The sequence below is a fragment of the Geospiza fortis genome, unplaced genomic scaffold, assembly GCF_000277835.1.
Source record: "Geospiza fortis unplaced genomic scaffold, GeoFor_1.0 scaffold233, whole genome shotgun sequence".
NCBI classification, from domain to species: Eukaryota; Metazoa; Chordata; class Aves; order Passeriformes; family Thraupidae; genus Geospiza; species Geospiza fortis.
In genome coordinates, this window is record NW_005054656.1 from 264,190 (window position 1) to 279,326 (window position 15,137).

General features: G+C 45.4%; 1 protein-coding gene across 1 annotated transcript in view; it reads right to left on the minus strand.

Annotated features, from left to right (window-relative positions):
• IGSF5 (immunoglobulin superfamily member 5) overlaps window positions 1–6,770 on the minus strand; it is a 30,512-nt gene extending 23,742 nt beyond the window's left edge. The window contains exons 1-2 of the mRNA XM_005430593.2: window positions 6,706–6,770; window positions 4,626–4,820 (exon numbers count right to left, since the gene is read on the minus strand). Of these exons, the coding sequence (XP_005430650.1) occupies window positions 4,626–4,683 (58 nt within the window). The 5' untranslated portion in view covers window positions 4,684–4,820; window positions 6,706–6,770. The remainder of the gene's footprint in view (window positions 1–4,625; window positions 4,821–6,705) is intronic.
• Between the last annotated feature and the right edge of the window lie 8,367 nt (window positions 6,771–15,137).

A 15,137-nucleotide genomic window follows, 5' to 3' on the forward strand; every position in this document is an offset into this window, starting at 1 on the left:
TTATAAATTTATATATAATATAATATAATATAGCATAATATAACATCATATAACATCATATAACATCATATAACATAATATAATAATAAATCAGCCTTCTGAGAACATGGAGTCAAGATTCTCATCTCTCACCTCGTCCTGGGGACCTCACAAACACCACACCCAGCCCACATTTAACCACTGTACATCCAACCAGGCTGGTGCGAGGAATTGTTCTTTAATATAAACAGCTCCTCTCCTTCCTCCCACCTGCTGCAAGCATTTTCAGACTTCTTTGTTTTGCAGGATTGTGCAAACCTTGCTCTCCCTGGCTCTGTGTATGGCTGACTCTGAGTTCTGCCATGTTTACAAAAACCTTCACAAGAATTTTCCACCTTCCTGGGTTATGTTACCTCTGCCATGCACCTCAGTCTGCTGAGTATATTTTTGTGTGAGCAACAAAACACTAAATGAAAAGCAAACTTTACCTACTGTGATAATTAATAAAGCCAGATAAGATTAAGTAAATCATATTTCTGTTCAAATTAAAACTTACCCACTCTGCCCCTCTTAATGCAAACTGTTCTCTGTGCACTTGGAATTTATTTCTATGCCTGTGCAAACACTCTGCTTTTTCCAGGAGCTGTGGTCGGCCAGGGCTCTGAATAAATGGTTCAACTTTCAGGACAATGCTTGCTGTTAATTAGTCTTTGAAATTTATCCCTAAACAGGAATAATCAGTGATCATTGGCTCTAAAAATCATTGGCTGTGTTTTTTTTTTTTGCTTTCTTCAGGACAGTATAGGCAGGTAGGTATGAGTTAATCATTTATCTATGATAATTGTTTTTTATCAGTCCATAGGTAAGGAAGGATCTACATCTCCTTCCACCAACCATGTCTGCTGGAGCAATAAATAACATTTCCCTGATTGCTGCCCCATGGGGAAAGGTCCCTGAGCCCTGCATGGGGATCCTTTGGGAGGCAGAGGGGCTGAGGAGTGGGACATAACCTCTCCTCCATTTAGCTCCCAGCCAATAAAGGAGTTTGATCATTCTCCACCTGTGGCCTGAATGGTTTTGGTGATTTCTCCTTTGCCTCTTTATCTTCTCGCTTTTATTGTTTGTTCTGCACGTGGAGCCCTGAACCAACAGCGTGTTCCATTGTCCAACCTGCGCACAAACAGTGACAAAGTCACCTGTGTGAGGTCACAGAGGACATTCATGGCACAAATGGGATCCAAACCCAGCCACCAATGCCTCCAGCCAGTGCTGGGACTGCCTTTGCTGGACCTTGCCTCATGCACTGGGGAGAAAAAAATGTTAGTGCTGCTTTCATTTGCATCCTGCTTCAAAAATACCTTGCAGATGGTTGCTTTTAAACAAATTAAGGGCTAGATTCTCATTGCACTTTACAGGAATTACATGTTCAGCTCTTAACAGCTGCTTTAACATCTGCTTCCCCCCACAGCAGCAGGGAGACATCCCACCCAGGCAAAGAGCAGGGAAATGCTGGGCTGGCTCCCTGATCGCCCCTGGGCTGAGTGAGGGCACCTTCTCTGAGGCACATCACTGAATGTTTGCAGAGCAGTCAGCAGGGGTGAAAATTTGTTTAAATGAAGTGTTTATGGTGTCCCAGGTGCTCGGTGCCTCCCAGCAGCACAAACCAACTCCTTTGTGAGCTCTGCCACACAAATTCACCGTCACACCACTGCAGGTAGTGAAGAAATGAGAATGCACCTTGTGCAGGATGATGCCTGCACTGAGGGAACCTCATTTGCCAAAGAGCCACCCTTGCCCTTCATCAACAATGGTTTTTATTCCACATTTGAATGAGCCCCAAAGGACCACTCTTCCACGCCGGATTTTCAACAACAAGGGCATTGAGACCTGGCTACCTTCCCTTCCTTGCCTCCTGTCCTCTGCTGTCTCTCTTTCCTCTTTTGTGAGTGACCTATTTGGATGCAGCACAGGGAAGGACAGGATGAGCTTATCCTTTTGCCATAATGATTCCTCTTTTTTTCCAGCCTCATTATCGTATTTCAAAATAATCTCCCCCTCTCTACCCATACTGCCCTTCCACAAACACTGCTTTTCATCCTTCACTTTTTGTATCCAATATCTTTCTCCCTTCCCTCTCTGCTCTTTCTGTTTGAATTTCTACATCTTTTTTTTCCTTCCAGTCTCTTTGAAATTCCTTTTTCTCTTCACTTTTTCTTCATTCTCCTGCTCACCCCACCTTCCCTCCTACCTCCCCTTCCTCACCACTGCTCCAGCCACAGCTCTGCTACCAGCTGTTAAATACACAACAATAAATAAATAAATAAGCAGCTCGAGTTGGTCTCAAAACCTAACAGCCCTGCAGCTGAGCTTTTTGAAACCCAAAGTAGGTTAGAGCTTGTCAAAGCCTGCAGCGAGGGACTGGCTCATTCACTTGTGTTAACAAGAATTTTTAAATGCTTACAGGATGTTTCTGTCAAGTAATACCAGAATCCTGATGCTCAGCAACTCTTACTTCCTCCCACCTGCACCCAAACCTCTCCACAGCCCCCAGGCTTGTCCTCCTCTCTCCTCTCACTCAATGTTTCACAGCAATCCCTGGCAGAACCTCCCAGTGCCCAAAAAAATAGAGATCCAGGGATTTCCTGAGCCAAAAATTGCTTTTTTGTGGTATTTTCTGGGGTCCCCATCACTGGAAGGAAATGATGAATTTGACTCCATGTTCTTAGAAGGCTAATTTATTATTTTATGGTCTATTCTATTCTATTGAAAGGATACTCACAGAAGGCTTAACAAGATACTAATTAAAAACTCCTGATCCTCTCTTCAGAGTCCGACACAGCCTGACTGTGATTGGTCATTAGGTCAAAACAATTCACATGTTGGATAAAAAAAAATCCTCCAAACCACATTCAAAAGCAGCAAAACACAGGAGAAGCAAATGAGATCATATTGTTTTCCTTTTTCTCTGAGGCTTCTCAGCTTCCCAGGAGAAGAAATCCTGGTGAAGGGATATTTCAGAAAATGTGATGGTGACACTTCTGAACCTATGGATCTACCCTTTATGATATTTGTTTCTAGGTTTTTTCAGCCTGTTTATAATTTGATACCCCCCACAGCCAGTGACCATAAGCTTTACTATTTCATTACATGCTCTGAGAAAAGAACATGCTTTTGTTAGCCTTAAATCTTCTGATACTTTTAGTGGTTACCACAAATTCTTTCTGAGAAATTGTAAATAATCATTTCACCATTCACTCCCATAAAATTAATCATTTTAATACATTTTTACGTTTGATATCCCCCATAGCCAATGACCATGAGCTTTACTATTTAATTACACACTCTGAGAAAAGAACATGCTTTTGTTAGCCTTAAATCTTCTGATACTTTTAGTGGTTACCACAAATTCTTTCTGAGAAATTGTAAATAATCATTTCACCATTCACTCCCATAAAATTAATCATTTTAATACATTTTTACCATTTATTCTTCACAAGCAGGAACTGGAAGATTTTTAAGGTTCTTTCCAACCCAAACCATCCTATAATTCTTTGATTCTCTACCTTAGAACAGCTCCATCACACTTTGTAGCTTTCTCAGACCTGTCCTGTTTGCGATGGAAGGGTTAACAAAACAGCCAATATCTGAGATTAAACCTTTCTGTGGATTTACATCATGCCAGGTTTCATTTTACCTGCCCTTGCTGGAGACATTAAATGGTGACATTTTCTCTCTTTCTCAGCAATTTACTCTCTTTCCAAGACATCTATTCTTTTCTCCACTAGACACTGCATTTAAGAGATGCTTTGCATTAAATGCTTTCTCTGCCTTTCTTACTCACTCATCTGACATCCTGACATTTTCTGGCAAATCTTCCTGGTCTCTTTTTGGATTTGGCTGCCCTGAGTAATTCTGCACTGCTTGCAAAGTCTGCCACCTCACAGCTCCCTCCCCTTCACCAGGTTGTTTAAGAGCTTCTTGAATGCCACACAACCCTGTGCAGCTCCCCTGCTCAGAAAACTCAGTGTTTATTCCTGCATTGTGTTTCTTTTCATTATTAATCCATGACAACACCTTTCCCCTCATCCCACTGCAGCTCATTTCTGTCAGAGCCTCTTAAAACTCCAGCTAGATTATAATTTAAAAAAAAATCAGCCTAGTCTCCATTACCCAACTAATCACTTAATATTCACTTTTCCTCCAAAGCTTTGCCACCAAGACATTTTTAATCTGAATTGACTTTGAGACTCAGGCATGTGAAGTGTGAATTGGTGGTAAACCAGCAATGTGAGAATTTGCATTTACTTCTGGAAGTAAAAACCAGCTGCTGATGCTGAGGTTTCTACAGATGCACCCTCAAAAGCAGCCCAAATCAGGAGGAAGAGGAAAACAAGGAGAGAAACTGAAAAGGGCAGCCCTCCCACCTCCTCCCCACCCCACACTCTGCTCAGTCCTCCACGCTCAAGCACACTTTAAATTGTTCAGGCTTGAAATACAAACATCCCCTTTCAAACAGTTGAAATAATCCCACTCTGTGGCTGAGTGCTCAGCCTGAGCTCATCCCCAAGGCCATTTCCACCACCCTGAAGTGGGTGCCCACATTTTGTCCGTGCTGGTTCATCTCACGGGTTATGCACGGGTCCTACCTGGCAGCGAGGCAGTCAGGATGAGGGGAAGCAAAATGCATTTCTGGAAACTCTCCATTGGAGCATTCTCTCCTGGTCCCTGAGGCAGGAAGCCACCAGTGGTCACTGCATGCTTGAGAAGGAGCTGAAGGACAGAACTCCTGGAGAAACTCAGGAATGAGTTTGGGTCCTGTGACAAGGGTGACTTTGTGTGACCTGTTCCACCAACAAGGGGAAAAGATTAAACGAGGGAGGGTTTGGAAACAGAGCTGAGTCTTTCCTCAAATAATTGTTTTAAAAGACACAGAGGAACTTGTTTTCAGCAGAGAAACCTCCTCCTGCAGATCTCTCATTCCTCAGCCCCTCCTGCTTCAGCACTGACAGGGCCAGGGCAGCTCCAGCTGCATCATTGAAGTTCCTCCTGAGCAACTGGGAAAAATAATTCTCTGAGCTGCTGCACTTGTGAGGATGAGAAACATCAAATCTCCCCCCAGCTGCCCAGACTGAGCCTTCAGAAAGGCTGAGAGTGCAAAAAAGGTCCCCAGAGTTATTCCTCAGAACCTGAGAGTGCCTCCTATACCCCACAATAAACCACAAAATCCCACAATAAACCACCTGCAGCTCTCCACTGTGGTCAGAATTAATACACAGATTCTGGGTGTGAGACACCACCTTACTCCCATATTTTCTGCTTTTTCAGTGTTTGTGATTCACTCATGAGATATTCTCCTCCTCCCCCTCAAAATATGTGGGAGAGGCTTTGACTGCGCTTGGTTTACAAATTCCTCATCTGGGCCACTGGAGCTTGCCTTTGCGAAAGGAACCCGGGCCAGAGGATGTGGTTTTGTGGCCGGACCAAATTTCTTGTCAGGAACGTGTTTCTGACTCCTGGGGTGCTCTTTGTGGCAGCTCTGTGCAGTGCATGACAATTCAGTGTCACCGCAGGGACACCTGGGTTTCCTGCAGCACCAGGAGGTACCAGAGCTCCGCTCCCTGATGGAATCTGGCAGGCTCAGCTTTCATTTTCATCCACATTTTCCCATTTCCATCCACACCTTCCCATTTTTCAAGCTTTCAGTTTACCCTGGGAACCTACAAGGTTCCCTGTCAACTTAATCAACATTTTCAGCCAAACCTGCGGGTTGATTTCTTCACCTCTTTGTTCAAAGGCTGGTTCAGGTTTTTCTAGTGTGTTTTAAAGGGTTTTGGGTTTTTTTTTTACCTCCATATTTTATGTGTGGAGGAGTCCCCAGCAGGCAGGTGGGGAGGGAGGGTCACTGTGCACAGCCTGCAGGGATTTCTCTGTGCTCTGTCACTGTGACAGCTCTTGGCTGTCACACACAAAGCACTCGGGATTACAGGGGCTGGTATCATCTGTCATACCAAGTGAAGCAGCCCGAGTGAAGCACCAGGAAACAAATCCAAAACACAGGGCTGGGTCTTTTTCCATGAAGCTGTGACACCAAGCAGGATTTCCAAGCAGAACAGCAGCCTTCATACCCCCCCCTGACAAATCGAAAGCAATCTGAGCTGGGCAAAGTTTTACATGGTGAAGAATAAACTGGCAAAAATATGGTGCCAAATGCAGGACAAAAATCAGTAAACAGCTTGGGGTGAAGTAGAGCAAGGCAGGAAAGGGAGGGATCTGTAATATTTTGTTTTACTTGGTTTCAAAATGGACTTTCAAAGGGCTGGGAAATATTATCTGATCCCCAGATGAAACAGGATATTTTGGCTGAGGATGAATTAAATGCCTGGGTTTGTTTTGGGCTGCTTTTCCCCTCCTCTGCCGGTGCATGGGTGACTCAGGCTGCTCCCTCCCTCATCCACGACACAAGCAGGGGACAACAACAATAATTATCCCCTCCAGGAATGGCAGCAGGACCCAGAGAGGGGCTCAGATGCTTTGGGCACCCCACGACGGCCACCAACCCCAAATGCCAGGAAGCAGAACAGCAGACACAGCCACAAACCGGCCCTGCCACCCAGAGCAGGCTCCGTGCTGAGGCAGGAGCAGGGAAAAGGGCTAAAAGGGCCAAATTATCTTCCATGCCCCGGCTCTGTCAGCCGGGAAGCAAATCCAGGCTGGCCAGGGCTTTACCTGGATCACATCCCTGGCGCTGAGCTCTCTCCCTCTGACGGCAGCTCCGGCTCACGCTGCCCGCGCAGGGGCTGGAGGGGATCCAGGGGAGGATCCCGGGCCAGGCCGCACCTGCCGTCCCCAGGAAACGTCCCTCAGGTGCTGGGGACGCTGTCTGCGAGGGAGGGGAGGCTGCTCCGAGCTGTCCCTCCGCCGCAGGCCGTGCCTGGCACTGTGACACGCAGGGATGGCCTCTGCCTCCCTCCGCCCTGTGCCTGTCAATGTTTAACTGGCCCGGAGGAAGTGACACGGCCGGTGACACACGGAGCCAACAACTCCACACGGTGACACACGGAGCGAACTGAGCCCCGCACGGTGACACACGGAGCGAACTGAGCTCCACACGGTGACACTCGGAGCACCGCGGGACAGCCACCACCAGACACGGGCACGGCAGGGGACAGGGCTCGGGCGGCCAGGGACAGGGATGGCCTGGCACGGGTGGCCCTGTCACAGGGACACAGGTGACAGCCATGGTGCCAATTTCCCGTTACACTGACACAGGTGAGAGCCATGGTACCTGGGACAGGTGTCCTCTGTCACTGTGACATAGGTGAGAGCCATGGTGCCCGGGACGGGTGTCCCCTGTCACTGTGACACAGGTGAGTGTGATGGTGCCTGGGACAGGTGTCCCCTGTCACATTGACACACATGAGAGCCACGGTGCCAATCTTCCCTCTTACAGTGATGCAGGTGAGTGTGATGGTGCCAATTTCCCCTGTCATAGAGACACAGGTGTGATGGTGCTTGGAACAGGTGTCCCCTGTCACAGTGACACAGGTGAGTGCAATCGTTCCAATTTCCCCTGTCACAGTGACACAGGTGAGCACCATGGTCCCTGGGATGGGTGTCCCCTGTCACAGCAACACAGGTGAGAGCTATGGTGGCAATTTCCCCTGTTACAGTGACACCGGTGAGAGTGATGGCGCTGATTCCCCCGTTATAATGACACAGGGGTGTTCAGTGGTGCCTGGCACTGATGTCCCCTGTTACAGTGGCACAGGTGAGTGCAATGGTGCCAGTGTCCCTGTTATATTGGCACAGGTGAGTGTGATGGTACCAATTTCCCCTGTTACATAACACAGGTGAGTGCAATGGTGCCAATGTCCCTGTTATATTGGCACAGGTGAGTGTGATGGTGCCAATTTCCCCTGTTACATAACACAGGTGAGTGCAACAGTGCCTGACACTGATTTCCCCTTCTGTAATGACACAGGTGAGTGTGATGTTGCTGATTCCCCCATTATAATAACACAGGGGTGTGCAGTGGTGCCTGGCACTGATGTCCCCTGTTACAATGGCACAGGTGAGAGTGATGAGGCTGGAGCACACCCCACTGTTAAAATGCCCAGGCAGGGTGGCAGAGAGCAGGAGTGCCTGTGCCAGCCATGCCCCTGCCAGTGGTCACTGTCACCCCAGCTGGGGGTGCTGAGGTCCACCAGCAGCCCTCGACAGGGTGAGGGCCAGGGCCAGGGAGCATCCAGGGGGATCATGTGCAGCTGAAGGAGATGGGGCAGGGCTGCAGGTAAGGCTTTGTAAGAGCTCAGGTATAAAACTTTTCAGGTAAATCTTTTGCATGTAAAACCAAGGTGCCCATCCAGGATCAGGCTGTGGCAGCACTGGGAAGCATCACAAAGTCACAGAATCCATGAGGTTGGAAAAGACCTCTGAGATCATCCTGTCCAACCTTTGACCGAACATCACCTTGTCAACCCGACCGGAGCGCTGAGTGCCACACCCTTAAACGCCTCTCAGTCTTTCCTTAAACGCCCCCAGGGACAGTAACTCCACCTCCCCGGGAGTGCTTTCCAGTGTTTAATCACCTTTTCCGTGATGAAATTCCTCCTGATGGGCCCGGCAGACTGAGGGGGTTGTGTGTGTGAGGTGTTCTTACAGCCTTTGTCTTCTTCCAAGAACTGCATCCTGCATTTTATGCCGTTGTTGGTCAGTGAGTTAAACTGATGTGACACGTCAGGGGATTTTTATAATGAGCTTAAATTGTAAAAAAGGGACGTAAAACTTCCCTAAACTGTATTTTCTATAAGCACAGTAACAATAGCAAGTAGAAATTAGTGCCACAGTGACTCAGAAAGGAAAGGTTCAACAAAGAGAAATGGATCATTCAGTTTGGAGAATAGTGAGAAATTTCTGAAAATAAATTTTTAAAACTTTGCTTTATTAGAAAAAGTATTGCCTAGATTTGTTAAAAAAAAAAAAAAAAGACATGAAAGCTGCAGGAAGAGATTTTTTGACCAGTTATAATTTTTTGTTACTATTTCCTTGACTTTACAAACCTTCTTTTTTAAAGTATAAAACATCACACTCTTGCCTTCCATACAAGGTGTGTCTAAATAAAGCTAGAGAAAAAAAAAAAAAGAGATAAATAACATCTAATGAGCACATTCCATCTCTGGTTGCCCAAGCAGGAGAAGAGCAGAAGGTTAAATTGATATTCAACTTGAATTAATCAAGAGAACCCTTCATAAAAACGCTTTGGAAAGGATAATTGCTGCTTTTAGAATGTTTACAAAGCTGTGATTTGGCACTGCTGAGATGGGATTGTCCTCTCTACACTGAGGGGATGGGCATGAACCTATGAAGAGCCATTAGAGAGATGGCAGAGCCAAAATCAGTTGAGTTAGAGAAGACCAGCACGTGCATTGACATTTTATTAATTATTAATTACTGCCCTTGTCAGCTCCTTCCTTCCTTTGGCCTTCCTACTGAACCACGGTGTTGGGATGAGTAAAACCTTGGGTGAGGATGGAGTGGGATAGGGTGGAGTGGGATAGGATGGAGAGGGATAATATGGAGTGTGCTAAGATGTGGTCCCCAGTGTGCATGCACAAGGTTACCCATGCTCATGATGTTTAAAAGACCAGATCCTTACTTTTCCAGCCTGATTTCAATGGAAAAGCATCTTGGTCACCCTGTGAATCACCAGGCAAGTCCTGCCTCCCACTCCACTTCCCCAAGACACTTCTTTCCAATTTCTCCTTTTTCTTCTGCCGGTGAGTAGGAGGACTTTCACCCTTTTTCCCCCCCCAGCCCTTCCAAACCCATTTCTGGATGGTGTGCACACTGTGAACTCCTCAGCAACCCCCCACGTTTTTGTTCTGGGGTGTGTGAGGCTGGAACATATGTCTGCACAGCTTGCTGTGCCATCCCACACAAGGAGCTCCAAGGGAAATGGACTTCCTGGGATTCACTCAGGGAAACCTTCTGTCACTGCCACTGGGGCCACAAGTGTCATTTCTGTCTCCCCTGCAGGAGAATGGGACAAATTGTCACGATGGGAATGGCTTCAGACTGAAAAGAGCTGGTTTAGATGGGATATTAGGAATAAATCCTTCCCTGGGAGGGTGGGCAGGGGCTGGCACAGGGTGCCCAGAGAAGCTGTGGCTGCCCCTGTGTGGGGAATGGATTTGTAGAAAATTCTCAAACACAGAAGGCTCACACAGTGTGTGCATCTGTGTGCAAACTTTAAGATAAGAAATACTGACTTAAAAATACCATAGAATAAGACAGACATTGTTGAGAGAGAAATAGAACTAGAAACAAGTTTCAAAGAATAGCCTTACAAAAAAGACTAGATACTTTAGAGAAATAGAACTATGAAAGATGCATTGTAGTAAGACCCACAAGGGGTAATTTTAGATGATTGGCATTAAGGCATTTACAACATGGTGTGGCTAAAGCTAATAAGCCAAGAAATGCTGATAATGTATTGTAATTAAGAAACAGTTAACTTCTGGTTGTAATAGTATAAATTATATCATCTGTATTGTCTCACCCTTCACGTGAGACTGAAAATAAAATAAAAGTTTTTAAAATGCCTCTCAGTTACCCCATCTCTAAGTCAGAAAAAAAAAAACTTCATCCAACACCCCTGGATCCCTGGCAGTGCCCAAGGCCAGGTTGGGCACTGGGGCTGGAGCAGCCTGGCACAGTGGAAGGTGTTCCTGCCATGGCAGAGAGTTGCAACTGGATGATCCTTAAGGTTCCTTCCAGCCCAAACCATTCTGTGATAGAAAATGAACAATATTTAGACACCTTCATCTGTAAAAATCACCAGGCCCTACAGTTCCATGCTGCATTTTGGCTTTTTTAGCTGAGTCAAAGAAAATATGATCAGATTGTGTGAGCACTGAAACAGCAGAGAAAAGCCACTTTCTGGTTAAAGCTGATTTGAGGTTGGTGACAGAAACAGAAATAAGATTCTTCATTTCTTCCTGAAAATGGGCTTGAAAGGAGGTTGGACCATTACAAGGATTTTGAGAAATGGCTCCCTATCGAATAAATAAATGTTTTCTGTCATGAAGAGCAAGGGAATTGAAACCCCTAGGAAAGACAAAGGCAGGAGAAAAGCTGCCCATGGGGCTGAATTAGTTATCTCTGTCTTGCTGCCTAGAGGATGCTGCTCTCCAGTAGCAAATCAGGCCAGAGAGATGCTAAGCATAACTTTTCCAACTCTGCCTCTGGTTTTTTCCTCTCTTTTTATGCTCTTCCTCCTTTCCTCCACTGTTCTCCAAAATATCTGGTGCTCTGCAAGGTGTTTCTCATTCAAACCAGATTTTGTTAGTGTTAGCTGTAGAAGTCTAAGTGAGACACACAGATCCCTCTCTGTCCCTAATGAATTTTTTTAAATCTTATAATTAGTCTGTTACTGTAGTCACATTTTTCCTTAATCAGAAGCTTAGAGGAAAAAAAAAGCTCTGGGAATAACAGGACTGGGCCATTTCCTCTTTGTGTCACCTTTGTAAACATTGAGATGCATTTTCCCCCATTGTCTCCCTCCTTATTTTCACTCCAGAGGAGTCTGAAAGGCTGGACTGGGGTTTAGACTGCAAGAGGAGCTGAGACCAATCCCACCAGGTTGCTTCCCACTGATTTGAGGAATCTGCTTTGTCTCTCTCCAAGGAAGTCAGGTAACATTGGCCTTGATGTAAAGATTCATGAAATTATGCTACCATCAATCTAGGCCAGGATAAATTCTCAAAAAACCTTGTAACACAAATTTAACTCATCTGATTTTTTTCCTTTAATTTCTTTTTTTTTTCCTTTTTTTCCTTGCCGATTATTGTTATTTCCTGATTATAATAATGCCACAGCTCCTTGCAGAATTGCTGTGGGCCCTTAATAAGGAAAGCTTTGGACATAATCTTCTTCCAGACTTTCACACCCAGGAGGCCTCAGGATTAAACACTTTTTTTGGCACGAATACCCTCACAGTTTTTATTTGCCCTGAATAAATCTGCACAACTGGAATGCTGTGCTCCAGTCCTCTCCTGCCAGCACTCCTTGGGAACCACATTCCATGCTTCCCCTTTGCCAGGTGCATTTCTCCTCTCCAGCACTGAAACCAGTGAGTTGTAGCTGGAAAAATAAAAATGTCATCGTTCAGGGCAGGTAGATGAAGACATTTATCGTTTCTTACTTCATCTTGCCAGCTCAGACTAGATGAAGTAAGAAACTTTATCACACAGTGACAGAAGATGCAGCTCTGGTGCTGTCAGAGGGAGTGTAAATCTGAGAAGGAAATTTTTTAATACATCAGTTCCCCTGGCAACATTTTCTTTAGCTTTAGAAATGCTTTGTCTCTGATTCAAACAGCTTTAATTGCTCTGGTTATCCTTCAGCTTATTCTAAAGAACTTTTCAATGCGTGATAATGTGCCAGGAAAAGGGAAACATCGTTCTCTACACTCATAATCATGATTGCATTTTTCATGATTGCTTGAGGTCATGCTTTTTAGACTCTTCCTGAGGCTTACATGGAAAACCAGATTCTTCAAGGAGTTCAAACAAAGTGCAAATCTACCCAGAGCTCCTTTAAAACTGGAGCTCACCACCTCTCTCTAGCAAGCACAGTGAGCCCAGCTCTGGGCACAGCAGATGAACAAAGCTTGCTCAGAGGAATGCACACACAGACACTGAGTCCAGGGCTCCAAATCCCACTGGACTTCCCAGGAAATTCACCATGGGACCATGGAATTAAACCCCTTATCACACAGAATCCCACAGAATTGTAAGGATTGGAAGGGATCACTGAAGTTCTTCTTGTCCAGCATCCCCGGGCCTTTCTTATTTTCCTGATGGTTCTGCGAGGGCTGCCAGTTATGAGAAACACTCATGCTCACACCTCTGGAAATAGAATATTAATGAATATTCCCCAAGTGCCCTGTGGGGGTACCAGCTGTAGGTTTCTCTGGACTGAAGGCACTTGAGATGGTGTTTCATGTTCAGACTCAGGTGTTTATTATTTCTTATCAGTAAAACAGTCTCACTACTGTGAGTTCTGCAGCTTTTCATTGGAAGGCACAAAATGGCCAACAATCTCTTGGTACAAGGACTTTTAAGACTAAACTATCCAATGAAGAACTGACACCTGGATTATTTTCCCTTTTAACCCAATAACTGATCCTAAAGAGCTGCAAGGGGGACTTTTCTGCCCAATTACAAAATGCCACCCAAACCCATGGAGAAGAAGGAAGAAGAAGCATGAAGAAGAAACCCAGGACAACACCCTGTGCCCTCCATCTTGCTTCCATCCACAACATACTAAAAATCCCAAAACCTCAATTTCTCACCCAGTGATACACCTACACTGCTCTCTATAATCTATTTCACACTTTTGTGGATTCCAGTCTATCTTGAAGTCTGGGAAACTTTCTCCACGAATGAGGGTCAGAGTCAGAGCTCCCCTGGGGGTCAGGGCACCCCAGACCAGACAGAGAAATATTCCCAGTGCCCTGGGTTTCCACAGTGCCCCACAGGCATGATCCAGAGTGGCACCAGCACAGTGGGTGTGATATTGGGAGATCTGTCTGTCTCCCTTTTGCATTTTCATGAAGCACATCCATCCCTGTGACTGACATCTTGCTGCTCCCTTTGGGCATTCAGTTAAGATCACCAAGTAGAAATGGCAGGGCTGTTTTTTTGAAATCCCTGTTTTCTCTGCACTGTTTGTGATACCAGGTCTGTGACTGAAAGCTGCCCTTTTGCAGTAAGACACCGTAAGGCTCTGGAGAGATGGGTTCAGGTGCTCAATTTCTCTTCATGTGGCAGAATCACTGCTGTATTTCGGCTTTCTCCTGTAGAGGAGCAGTGAATTTATTTTGATATTCAGGCTGAGAGAGCTGGGGCTGCTCACACCAGAGAAATCTCCAGGGAGACCTTACTGCACTTTTCCATTATCTGAAGGAGCTACAAGAGAGCTGGAGAGGGATTTTTTACAAGGCCTTGGACTGATAGGACAAGGGGTAATGGCTTTAAACTGAAGGAGGGCCAGTTTAAACTAGATATGAGAGAGAATTTTTTTTTACAATGAGAGTGAGGAAAACTGCAACAGGTTGTCCAGAGGGGTGGTGGATCCCCAATCCTTGGAAAACTTCAAGGCCAGGCTGGGCAGGGCTCTGACAGAGTTGAAAATGTCACTGCCCACAGCAGAGGGGGTGGGACTGGATGAACTTTAAAGGGTCCTTTCAACCCAACCACTCTGATTCCATGATTCTGTTGGGTCTTTTCCTTTGAAACACCTGTAGACAAACTGAGATCTAAAAGCTGAGGGAAGTGGTGAGTACTAAAAGGTCTCAAGAATACAGTAAAGACTGACATTTTAAAGGATAAATCTTCCAGTCCTTTCCTCTTCCATCTCCCATGCACCTGAAGGTGGTGTGGCTCAGGAAACCTCCTGCCAGAGTCCCTCCCACAGGGCTTGGCCTCAGGATAAGGAGCTGACATCCCCAAAATGGGCTGAGGTGCCTGTCCTGGACTGCCAAGCAGATTGTGTTCTGTTTGCCATCTGTGTGGCAGTTGTCTGTCACCGTGATATTTTATGAAAAATCCCTTTGCCAGGATTTCTTCTCCTGGGAAGCTTCAGCTTCTCCCTGTTTTGCTGCTTTGGAATGTGATTTGGAGAATTGTTTACCCAGCATGTGAATTGTTTTAACTTAATGACCAATCACAGCCAGCTGTGTCGGGACTCTGGTCAGTCACGGGTTTTTATTATTCATTCTTGTTTAGCCTTCTGATGTCTCCTTTCTCTTTCTTTAGTATAGTTTTAGTATGTAATTTCATATAATATAATATAATTTCATATAATCCCATATACTATACTATACTATACTATACTATACTATACTATAATATAATATAATATAATATAATATAATATAATAGTAAATCAGCCTTCTAAGAACATGGAGCCAAATTCTCATCTCTCACCTTGTCCTGGGGACCTCAAACACTGCAGTTGTCTTCTGTTCATTGGGCAGTTTTCCTTATCTCTCCTCCCTCAGGAGGGGACATCTGCTGATAACAGCCATTGAATGTCACTGCATCTCTGATAAGAGGTACAGCATCCCATTGGGAGATGTGAGCCCAGAGGGAGGA